Here is an 11,637-nt window from a genome sequence, read left to right on the forward strand (position 1 = left end):
TGTAGTTTTCCCCAAATGTGTCAACCTTTATGTTGTTACAAATGGAATTTACAACCAGAGCATCACATGTCTGTAAAAATGCCACATACACTAACTGACCACTTTATTAGGTACACCTTGTTAGTACCAGGTTTCCCTCAGATCTGCCTTAATTTTTGGTGACAGAGTGAACAATTTGTTTGAAACATTCCTAAGAGATTTTGGTTCATATTGACATAATAGCATCACACAGGTGCTGCAGGTTTGTTGGCTGTGTATCTATGATGCAAATCTCCCTTTCCATCAGTACAGTGAACCCACTATCATGTTTAACAAACGAGTTTGAGATGGTTCAACTTTGCGCCATGTTGCATTATACTCCTAGCAGCAGCCATTAGAAGATGGATACACTGTGGTCATAAAGGGTTTGACATGGTCAGCAACAATACTCAATACAGCAACAAGAGGCCCAAAGTGTGCCAAGAAAACATGCCCCACATTAATAAACCAGCTAGGCAGGATGGCTCAGCGCTTTCATGACATTTATGTCAAATGTCGCAGCAGAATTCAAGACTCAACAGACCAGACGGAGGGTTTCCAGTCTTCAATTGTTCAAGTTTGGTTAGGCCATGTGAATTGTATTCTTGGTTTCCTGTTCTTAGTTCACATGAGTGACTGAGATCTCACATGAGATGTTCTCCTTTTTGACCACTCTATTGTAACTCACGAGATGGCTGTGTGGGAAAATCCCAGTAGATCAGTTTCTGAAATACTCAGACTCGCCCGTCTGGTGATGATAACCATGGCACATTCAAAGATGCCTAAATGCACTGAGCTGGCTGTGAGAATGCTATCTCAATCATATCTGCTTTAACAAGCAGCTGAACAAGTGTACCTAATAAAGTGACCAGTGAGGGTCACTTTAGTTTCTAGGCAAACTCTTGATATGTTCATCATTAAGCAAAGGTCTACCTGATTAAAGTAAAAAAGATTAAGCCACCTAAATTCCAATTTATGATGAAATTATTATTATTATTATTATTGTTGTTATTATTAAACGAAACGCAGCACTGCATTGTTGAGTCAGCATCATGAAATTACATGCGATTATTCGGAGCACCAAGAATATTTTGATACAATATAATTGTCTACCAATATTTCAAGACCACTTGAATTTCATCTATAAGATTAACCAAATGTTAACATCCGATAACCTGTTAATACTTTTGTAATGCATTTTACTATTGTTGCTACTTTCATTTTCTGCTGTTTTAAATCTTTGTAACCATACAAAGTACCAGTACCAGTTAATGAAATCTAAGAAAAAAAAAAAAAAAATCACGATTAATAACTCTTTAGGTGTAAGTGGATCATAGTTTAGTTCAAGTTTCTTATTAAAACAGAAACTCAGGAAAATCTCTTATAATTCTTCTATAACTTGAGTGAAGACGCTCTTCAAGTCATCATCCTTGTTTACCATCGGCTGCAAGGACTAATTTTTTTTTTTTTTTTAGTAAAAATTGTAGTGGTTAATGAAGAGCGCTGTAATTGTGGTGAGAGCACCATTATAGCCTCACTCCTCATTTTGCAACTCTGAGGTTAAGACGTGTAAATGTTTTAGTGCACAGGTGTCGAACTCCAGGCCTCGAGGGCCGGTGTCCTGCAGGTTTTAGATGTGTCCTTGATCCAACACAGCTGATTCAAATGACTAAATTACCTCCTCAACGTGTCTTGCAGTTATCCAGAAGCCTGGTAATGAACTAATCATTTGATTCAGGTGTGTTGACCCAGGGTGTTATCTAAAACCTGCAGGACACCGGCCCTCGAGGCCTGGAGTTCGACACCCCTGTTTTAGTGGTAGCAGATCATGCCCTGAAACTCCAGCTTCTTTGAAAAGGCTGGAAGGGTTTCTTGATGCTGAAGAACATGAGATTAGGTTTGAGTCGTGGGGTTTTCTCGGGTATGACAGCAGCTTTGCTTTCTTCAGTGGGAAATCGACTATGGTAGACTTCAGGGTAGGACTTCTGAAACTGCAATGATGGGAAATGCATCGTTATTTTACAGTGTACACACCCTATAAGAAAACTGACATTGTTCTGGATTCTAAATTCACATTCCTTCTAGACCTTAATTTGATTACCTGAAAAATTCAAGAGAAATGTCATGATACTAATATTCAGTACCAATGAATTAAGCTACAGCCATACCACTCAAATAAATATATTCTGACATAGTGCAAACATTACTGCAAACAAAAGGTAAAGGTAATGTTTGACTCGATGAGCGGCACAAAGCCTTTATTTATTTACTTTATTAGCACACAGTTAGCCTCAGTAAAGGTTGTATATGGGGCACTGCCATCTATACTAATATACAAAAAGCTATAGAAATATTTCATAAAAAAATTGCGTCAAAATCAAAAGATTAAACTCACTACGAGTTCTGAATACAGATCCTCTCTGTATGAACTTAAGTTAAAGTTGAGGTGTTACAGTTTTTGCTAACAGCTCTATGACATCAGTTGCTTTTAGTTGTATATAACTTGTCCCTGATCATCTGACCACGATGCAAAACATGATCAAACACACAAAAGTACCAACAGACCTGTTCCTGCACCTGACAGTGCCACGTTGTTTCACATTAGCATCCTCTCCAGTACTTACCGCATCTATGGCAACAAGAGTACTACAGGAAAACGAGTACAGTGCAATCACGTCTTTCACGGTCTCTGGAGCGAATTGATTCTGACGCATTCTTAAAATTCAAATGGCTTTTCCATAAATGCTTGTAATTTGTTGTTTGAGAGCAGCTTGGCTTTCCCCTTAAAATCTAATGAGACAGATCCAGTTGAATCTAGCTCTAATGACATCCTTGGTGTGTAGGTATACCTGTTTTAGTCTTTTCCTCTTGTCTTTAGCAGGGAGTTCTTTGTCTGCAATCAGGCCTTCTAGCAACTGCTGCAGGGGGGTCTGAGTGCCTATCACCCTCTGCTCCTCACACTCCACCCTGCTGATCTGCTTGTAGAAGGCTGGAGATGCACTGAAATCTGTATCAGCACCTTCATATTTGATCTGATGGAAGACACAAAGACATAGCAATACATTAAAAAAATGTTTATAGTTATAACAGTGTGGGACAGAGGTCCACTGATGGAGTAAAAGATAATAATCAATTTGGGCCTTCATCTGATGTTGAACACGTACTATCAATACAGTCTTCATTTACTAAAGTACGAGCCAAAATTAACCATATACATACCTAATATGAATTAGCTGTGTGCACACACTTATAGGTGAAGTCCCTCATCATCAAACGAAGCTGATCAAGAGCGCAGGGACAAAGTTTTACAAAAAACTGTCCCACAAGGTCCGTCTCTGTCACACAAGTACCTCCTCTCTTTGTTCAATGATCAGTATGAAGCTTCTTTTCAATTTCCCCTCACACAGTGCTTGATGAAAAACAGCTGTGGCCATTCTAATCACTAGTATAAGCTGTAAACCCCATCAAGATGGAAAATAAATCACTCATTTCGTGTGTTGCCTTTGTTCCCTTGTTTAAATCTTCAAATTAAATCGGTCGGGCTCTGGTTAATATAACACTAAACTTAATTTCAATTTCATTGTGACTGAATGTGTACGAACCTGTGCTCTTTTGAGGTGGGACAGATGCTCTTCAACTTGGCAACGCAGCTTGGCAGGCACCTGGAAGATGGTGTTGTGATGCTCCATCATGAAGGTCACCAATTTGGTGGCAAGTAACTCATCCAAGTCCATGTCGTCTGCTGAGCCAAGAACGCACTGAGAGAACATCTGCACCATCTAGACAGACACCACAGTGAGAGTTGGATGAGAGGGTCACCGCCAGTCAAAGTATGCTGCTTACGTTACAGCAATATTGAAGATTTTTAAAATATGTTAAGCACCCGTCATAAATCCAAAGTAATAAACATCTTTGTGGAAGTTATATTGTGTGAATTTTGCATGCAGGCAGTGTTAAAGACAGATTTTTTGGGTTCATTATCTTGATAATATGAAGACTTAATAAAGTGATACACTGCTATATAGAGTTATAAAATAAAATGGATATAATACCCTTGTTCATTAAGTTTTTAACTGGCTTCACTTGCAGCATGTTGCTATGAAGAGTGTTTTATAAAATCCAGTACCCCCACAGTAATTTGTACAACAATACCTCCTGGAACATATTTGCTACTGGGTCTTTATATGTGAGAAAGGTCTAATGTGCCTGGGGTTGTTGCAAAGTAAGACAAAATAATCATTATAATGACTGCACTGAAAAACACTGAACTTGTGGAAATAATACACCCACATCAACCTCCCTGAAATCCCCCAGAACCCCCCAACTCTCACTGAAAAGCAGCTATTAAGCAGCCAGACTTTCTACAGTCCATTTCCATGTTTATAGGCCCATCACAAAAAACGTGCTGTATATCTACCACATATGCAATTTTGAGTCTTTTTAACTTCTTTTATTCCCTTTCAGTATTAAGAATAAAGGACTGTCCGAATCCCTGACAATATTGCACTATAGTCCATTTACTCTTATCAGGTAACAATGATTCTGCACAAACTGTGTTTCTGAAGAGCTTCACTCTCGTATTCATTCTCCTTACCTTAATTCATCACAGCCTGTCAAAAATATATGTTTATCTCTTCTTTTACACATTTCAAGGTCAAAGCTGTCAAATAGTCAAATCCAGAATTCCAACCAAACATGTTTTAATCATTTCATAATTCTGAAAGCATGATTTTTTTCTTTAACTATACTAGGCAATCTACCAAATGTACCAGAGGCATTTGACAAGAACAACAACATGTGGAATGGTAGAGGCAACTGCAGGTGATGGACAGGTTGTCAAGACAACCAAAAGCCAGTAAGCAAATTGTAACAAAGTGCATTCTGAAAAGAAAGTGTGCAGCGTAAAAATGAATACCTCAGACTTACCCAAGTAACTCAAAAATATGCATCAGTGTGTGTTATTAAAATGTTGTTACAATGTCCACGCTCATATAACAGTTTTACAGTTATATGAATGATCACAGTTGTATCTGTTTTATCACAGCATCAGCTGGCACTATTATATAGAAATATCTATAAAAGAGTGTGTTGAAATAAAGTGTTTTTACACATGAACTAGCAAAATCAGTTACATAGACTTTGTAGGAGGGAGCTAGCACATTAAGGAACATTTAATGTCCTGATCTGATGAAGTCAGCTATTTTCATTCTTTCATGTACCTCTGTCAGCAATATACTAGTACAGTTAGGGGCTCAGTGCATGCATGAAAAAGACTATACCTCCATTTGCTTGATTTATTTTAGCAGTGGGAAGTTGTGGTACACGTATCAACGAATTTATGGTTGACATATATGGTTATAACCTTTATGAAAATAGAATTATCTGCTGGACTATCAAATTTCCATTATGTAACAGGTTCATTTGTCCTCCTGTAATATATGAATACTGATTTATGAGCTTTTACTAAAACAATGGACTTAGTTAAAAAGCAGAAATAGTACAAAGTGAAATAAATAAATTGTAGGATTATGTACCAGTGTGCGGGTAGCAATCGTGTCATTAAGTGGAGGAAGCTGGGGATTCTGACAGACTCGGGCCATGAGACGCAATAAAAGCTGGAGGCGTCTTCGGTTGGGAGGCGGCAGAAGGAGGCAGCTTACTTGAAGAGCCTCACTGACTGCCTCCTGCACTGGCAGCAAACCTGCAGTGATATAATAAAAGATAAGTCCGGCACTGTAAGGGTAAACTTAGAGCTTAGCAAAACGAACACAAGAAAACAGCAGCGCAAAAACACTGTAGTGAATCCACGTTGTGAGGCACTCACTGAGAATGTTGACAAACACTTCATACAGATGAAAAGTCAGCAGGGGTTCTTTAAGTCTCTGGTAGTAGTCTGCTACTGTTCTAAGAACATCCCTCTCGAAACCTGGGTACACTGGCTGTTTGCTTTCATTGCCATTAGGCCCTGAGAAAGAAAACAAAGACAGATTTATGGCTTTTCACAAGGAACAGTGGAGGAAAGTTAAATACACACACAGGCTTTGTAAAAAGAGACCTAAAAATTACAAGTGCTTATGGCACTAAAAGTCTAGAGAGAAATATCACCTGTCTGAAACTCACTAACAAAATAAAATAAAATGAAAGTGAAATCAATTGTACAGAATGATTCTTGATATTTTCAATCTTAGTTACAGCAGTCAGGTCATTGTCCTGACTGCACTTCACAAATAACGAACCAGTCTCAAGGTAAAGCTGCTTTTTCCTTTCATTCACTCTCTCTCTCTTTTTATAAAAAGAATGATTTAGAGTCAACAGAAAAATTATACTTACAGTTAGCAAGGCATTTCATTGCAGTTACCACCCAATAGGGCATGTCCTCTAGAAATGCAAACAGAATAGGTGAATTATAATCATACAGCAAGTTTCAACAACAAAAAGAAGCAATAGTTCTGGGAACCAATGCAGCATACCAGCTTTGTTCTCCAATACAACTATGCCTGCTTTATTGACACTGAACACATTGTGAACAATGTGCTTGCCATTGACATGCGCTGGGTTCAAAACACCATCCAGTGTCTTCAGACCCAGCACTCTCTGCAAACTAAAACAGGATTAGAATTAAACCTCCATACAGCACAAACAATGGAAGTGATGAACAGGTAATGTACAATAGTAACATACTGTGCCACTGTCATTGACTTCCAGATGTGATCCACTTGTTTTGATGTTATCTCCTTCCTGCGTATGAGCTTGCATTCATGCACATCTCCAATAGCAACGCTGTGCCTTTTATTCCACAAATCTGAAGTCTGATTAAAAAGGAAAACGAAAAAGTTACTTTGAAAATTAAATTGAGTGCTACAATCAAACAAAAGCTATACTTACTAACTTAAGTTTAACTTCATGTCAGAGGTCTGTTAATGAAAACTTAATCCAGCCATAGATGTCCATAAATTAAGTTATGTGCAATAATTAGAAATGATACAGGGAATAAGTATTGAGCCTGTTTACTGATATTTATTTAACATTTTTGTTTGTTGGGCATGCCAGCTTCAAGACACCTTCTGTATGTTACACCAGTGCTGTATATATAAATATCTATAGCACTGATGTAACATACAGAAGGTGTCTTGAAGCTGAAGAGAAACAGGATATATAAAAGGAGCTAATGGAAGCACAGTTGGGGCTAGAACATTTCTTTCTCACCAGGACAGCAGACTTCACGGGTGCAATGTTCTCCTGCTGAGGCAGCTCCTCATAGTCATCCCAGCGGATGAGTCTGGGCAAGTCACTGCAGTCCTTTATTACAGGCCTTGCTGGAAAAGACTTGAGCGGAGACAGTGTTGGGAACCTGGAGAGACAGTCAATACTACTGGGCTCAGTTAAAGAGGTAAAGAGATGCACTTGCTGAACACAGATGAACTGTAATGTGGAAATGCATCAGTGATGTCTTCTAATATAAAATAAACAAACAAACCAAAAACAAAGGAGCAATGCAGGATGACAGAGGAGCACCTGTACAAATGGCCATTGTCCTCAAAGTCCTCTGTCCCATGGCGGCCTTTGATATCTTCAATCACGTGGGCCTTGAGGAACTTTCTGAGCAGCTGTAGGGTCTGGTAGCGGGTTATCTCAGGACCAAAGTTGTGATTGTCCCTCAGCAGATTATGCAGATAATCCACAGCCTCGGTTCCCGTGAAGCTGCAGTCATAGCAGCGAAAGTGTGCCCAATGCCTTCTAAGTGGCATGCCACTGCGAAAAAGTCTGATAGTTTCATTCCACTGCATAACAGCAAAACACAGAATGTGGTGAGAAACGCTGCAGAGTGATGTTATCTGATATTTGACAACAAAAATGCAACAGCAAGACTTTTTGGTGACAAACTGAAAAAAATAAGTCTAGTCTAACACAGGCTAACGTCATTTATGGAATATAATAATTTGATAACAGCATTTTATGCATTCACCAAGTTCAAGTGCTGACAGACATTTTAATACTGTTTTTAGTTCATACGAGCGCTCATACGATATTGTCACAGCAGCAAATCTGCATGCACGATGCCCATTAGTTACTTTAAGATGGTAGTATCAGCCATACACAGGCATGTATTTAAATAACAAATGAAGAACAGACACTGATATGGTTATCTGAATGGTTTAAAACATGCAAGGGCTACTCTGAAACTACTCTAACAACTCCATTATCCTCCTGTTAGGGAAAAAAAAAAAAGATTTACGTATCAAAAATAAATAAAACACTATCTCATCATCGTGTTTTGGGATGCATTACCATCATTGTGTTACACTGTGTAGATGTGTGGGAGAAAAATAAAAGGCTTTGAGCTTAGATAAAAGCAGAGAGAGAGCAAGAAAGAGGGAGGGAGAGAGAATTAGGCGACACAAGGTCTTTAATACCTGGAAGAATCCCTGCAAATAGAAACCTTTGCCCTGGCTGGTCTCAATCATGAAAAAGGTTTAAAGTAAAGGGAAAGACTGAAAATCTTCAAAAAAGCAAAAGCCAATAAGCTCGTCTGCAGACTGTTTGAAAGAGAGACATTGAAGAAGAAACTGGTGAAGGAAGAATGCTGGGGCAGCAGGTGGAAAGCTAGCTGACAGTTTCTAGAAATTCTTTCTTTTTGCAGAAGAATTAAAACAAACAAACAAAAAAACAAAAACTACGCGATTCCATTGTGTACTTGTGACCTTCGATAAATGAGAATGAATTTCAATAAAGAATTGATCCAAATACCACATGGCAGAAATCTGATTTACAAGAGTTAAACCAAAGAGCCAGTAGCCTGGATGTTATTGAGTAAACAGGCCAAGGCTAGTAAAAGCCTTCCATTGTGTTCAAACTAAAAAAGGTGTTTCTCTGCAACCCTGGAAAACTTTGATTTTTAATCGCACTTTAGTGACCTTTTCTGACTCAGATATATCACAGAAAATAACAGGTGTAAAAAAAATTAATGACAGCTCAACTTCATTTATCTGCTTCTGTTTCAGTGCCCTGCTTTTAATGGGGAGGCACACTGAGGTGGGCGTTTGAACAGAAACAGGAACAGCAGGGTCAAACTGTGTGCTGTGTATGGCTCCCAAACAGTGGATATTTTTAAAATACTTGTTTTGGACTTTGGACGTAAAACGAGCTGACATTAACAGCAGACTGTTGTGTATCGAGCTCTTACACGAAATAAAAAGCGCCGAGTGTGTTCGTGATAACTAACTACATATAATATGCAAATACACGACATCTATGTGTACTTAGTTTTAATGTAGCCTCACTCTAAACAGCCTTGTAAACGCTTATAAACCTAACTGATAACGTAAGTGCTATTTATTAGTTCAATTTACGACTAGGTACTTTACGTTGACACGTAAATAGTTAAGCCACACACGAAGAACTACCTAGTCTCTCCAGTTACATTAAGTTAAAGCTTTCCAACGTAACGTGCTTTAGTTCACAACACTCACCAGTTTCGTCGCCCTGTATGGACCCGGTCCAATAACTTGGTTTTCCATTGTAATACTGAAAACCCGCTTCACTTGGACACCGACATGGACACAGTTTTCTTTTTGTTTTCTTTGAAGCTTGTCAAAAACTTAAGTAGAAGATGAGTCTGAGCAGAAACGTTGCTGGCAACTTTGAATCTCGTGCGTCACATCAGTTCTACGACGTGATTAGCCAGCGGGATGATCACGTGACCAATTGTGGCAAAGCGTTTATAAATAAATGTGGCGGCGCAACGTTTTACCCTGCCCTCTAAAAATGACACAGTCAATTAGGGTTGATAAGAGGAGAATAGGACTATTTTTTAGAGTACTTGTTTATCTTCTCTCTGAAAACATTTGTCAATTAAATTTTAACTACATGATTTGCTTATGAAACTTTTGTGTCACGCTCAAGACGACCACCTCGATTAATTACGGAACTATTACTATTATTGGTGAGTAACTGATTGCAGCAGCTGCCATGACATACACCAGTCATTGTTTTTAGCTACTTATCCCCCAAAATTGTATATTAAATGTACACGTACTCGGGAAAGACTGGCAATTTCTCGACAATTATGAAACACATACTGTTTAACTTCACACCATATTTTCTCCTGTGCCAAACGAAAAATTAGAGCGAGAAAAACAACGACAATTTGTCTGTATATACTGCTACTTTATTTATTTTCATTTATTTTATTCCTTGTCCACCTGTCCTACATCTTGAGACAATGTCCCACATGTTGACTGGCTCTGCAGAACATGAACTTTTCTAAAGTTTGGCTTTTTGGCACTTTTTTTTTCTTATTTTTTATTTTAGTCAAATGAAGTTTAGCCGGTCTAATGCTGTTCCCAAAGAGTTAATGTTACCAAAACCTTAGAAGCTTTGCAGATTTTGATGAATAAGATGTACATTGCCACAAAATAAAATTAAAGAAAACAGTATATATTGAGATATGTTTGGTTTTAGCTGGTGTCATTTTTCAATTTCGCACAGTAAAAAAATGTGGTGTGAAGTGAAACAGTATATGTGTTTGTGTCATAATTGTCTAGAAATTGCAAGTCTATGGACGCCTCCCTACTGAATTCCAAATCTCACACTGAACAGCAGCTGAAATAACAGTGAAATAACAGAGAATGCAAGAGTATATATAGACCATCACATGGGAACATGAAAACAAACTTCAGCTTCCTTTTATTCTTTATGTATTTATATAGCAAGATGTTTGAAAAAGTTCAAATACAATACATTTACTACTTCCCAACATTGTTAACACTTTGCCACACACAAACACAGTGTTTGAGTTTGTGGGGATCTGGTCACCCTAACTGGTACATTTGATGTTTCCAGTTAGCCTATTGGGAATTCAAACACTGAGCAGTAAAAATGTATAATACTCCATGTATTTTGGGGACTTTGAGACCGCCTCGCTAATGCAGTGCTTGAAGGCCAATGAGATTTTAATACTCAAATTACAAGCTGGTGACACAGTTATTTATCCAAACCATGCTACAGCTTTTGGGATACACTGAAGGCTTGTCAGGGAGCCATAAAGGAGATTACAGAGGATGAAGAAAAGTGAAATAATTGTAGACATGTCCCTTCTACAAATCTGTGAAGGATCAGTGTATTTAATAATTCAAACACTCCCCAGCTCCACAGAGGATGGCTGTACCGCTCCTTTAATATGCTTTGGAAAATGTCAAATAAAATCTAAATTTAAAATAGAAAAGAACCTACAAAGCACTGTTCCATTAATCAGGATCAATTTCTTATAAGGAAATATGAATACCATCCATTTTCTGTTATCAACAAGGCAGAGGGAGAGGTAACTGGTAAGAATTCAAGGCCCTAATATATAACAGCGCTTGCATCACTACTGCACCAAAGCCACAGCAACTAAATCTCTGTCACCAAGCTGCTGTGCAACTCTGATAAGATTGTTATCTTATCAGTTGAGTTAGATTTTTGCAAGCCATATGTGCAGAACAATGACGAAAAATGAACTAATCTATTAGTGCTGCAAATATGTCAAGATGTGTTTGCTGCAAATTTGCTGCAATGCCCAGAGCGCTGAATGATTTTCCATTTTAGCATCCTGTTTCACATATTGTAAGAGAAACCATT

The 11,637-nt window shown here is 38.2% G+C and overlaps 1 protein-coding gene across 2 annotated transcripts; it reads right to left on the reverse strand.

The window, feature by feature from the left end:
- Nucleotides 1–307: 307 nt before the first annotated feature.
- On the reverse strand, nt 308–9,688 carry LOC100702980 (DEP domain-containing protein 1B). Of its 2 annotated transcripts, XM_025911237.1 has the most exons (12): nt 9,489–9,688; nt 7,534–7,799; nt 7,225–7,369; nt 6,700–6,827; nt 6,489–6,619; nt 6,349–6,396; nt 5,843–5,983; nt 5,553–5,719; nt 3,621–3,797; nt 2,868–3,050; nt 1,827–2,009; nt 308–1,592 (listed from the first exon to the last, which is right to left on the reverse strand). In XM_025911237.1, the coding sequence occupies exons 1-11, from the start codon at nt 9,534–9,536 to the stop codon at nt 1,845–1,847; spliced, it is 1,599 nt and encodes a 532-aa protein (XP_025767022.1). In that variant the 5' UTR covers nt 9,537–9,688; the 3' UTR covers nt 308–1,592; nt 1,827–1,844. The 2 variants fall into 2 exon arrangements, with proteins under 2 accessions (XP_025767022.1, XP_003443687.1); XM_003443639.5 differs by having other exon boundaries at nt 308–2,009.
- Nucleotides 9,689–11,637: the final 1,949 nt, after the last annotated feature.

Source organism: Oreochromis niloticus, linkage group LG11 (assembly GCF_001858045.2).
Source record: "Oreochromis niloticus isolate F11D_XX linkage group LG11, O_niloticus_UMD_NMBU, whole genome shotgun sequence".
Classification (NCBI taxonomy): domain Eukaryota; kingdom Metazoa; phylum Chordata; class Actinopteri; order Cichliformes; family Cichlidae; genus Oreochromis; species Oreochromis niloticus.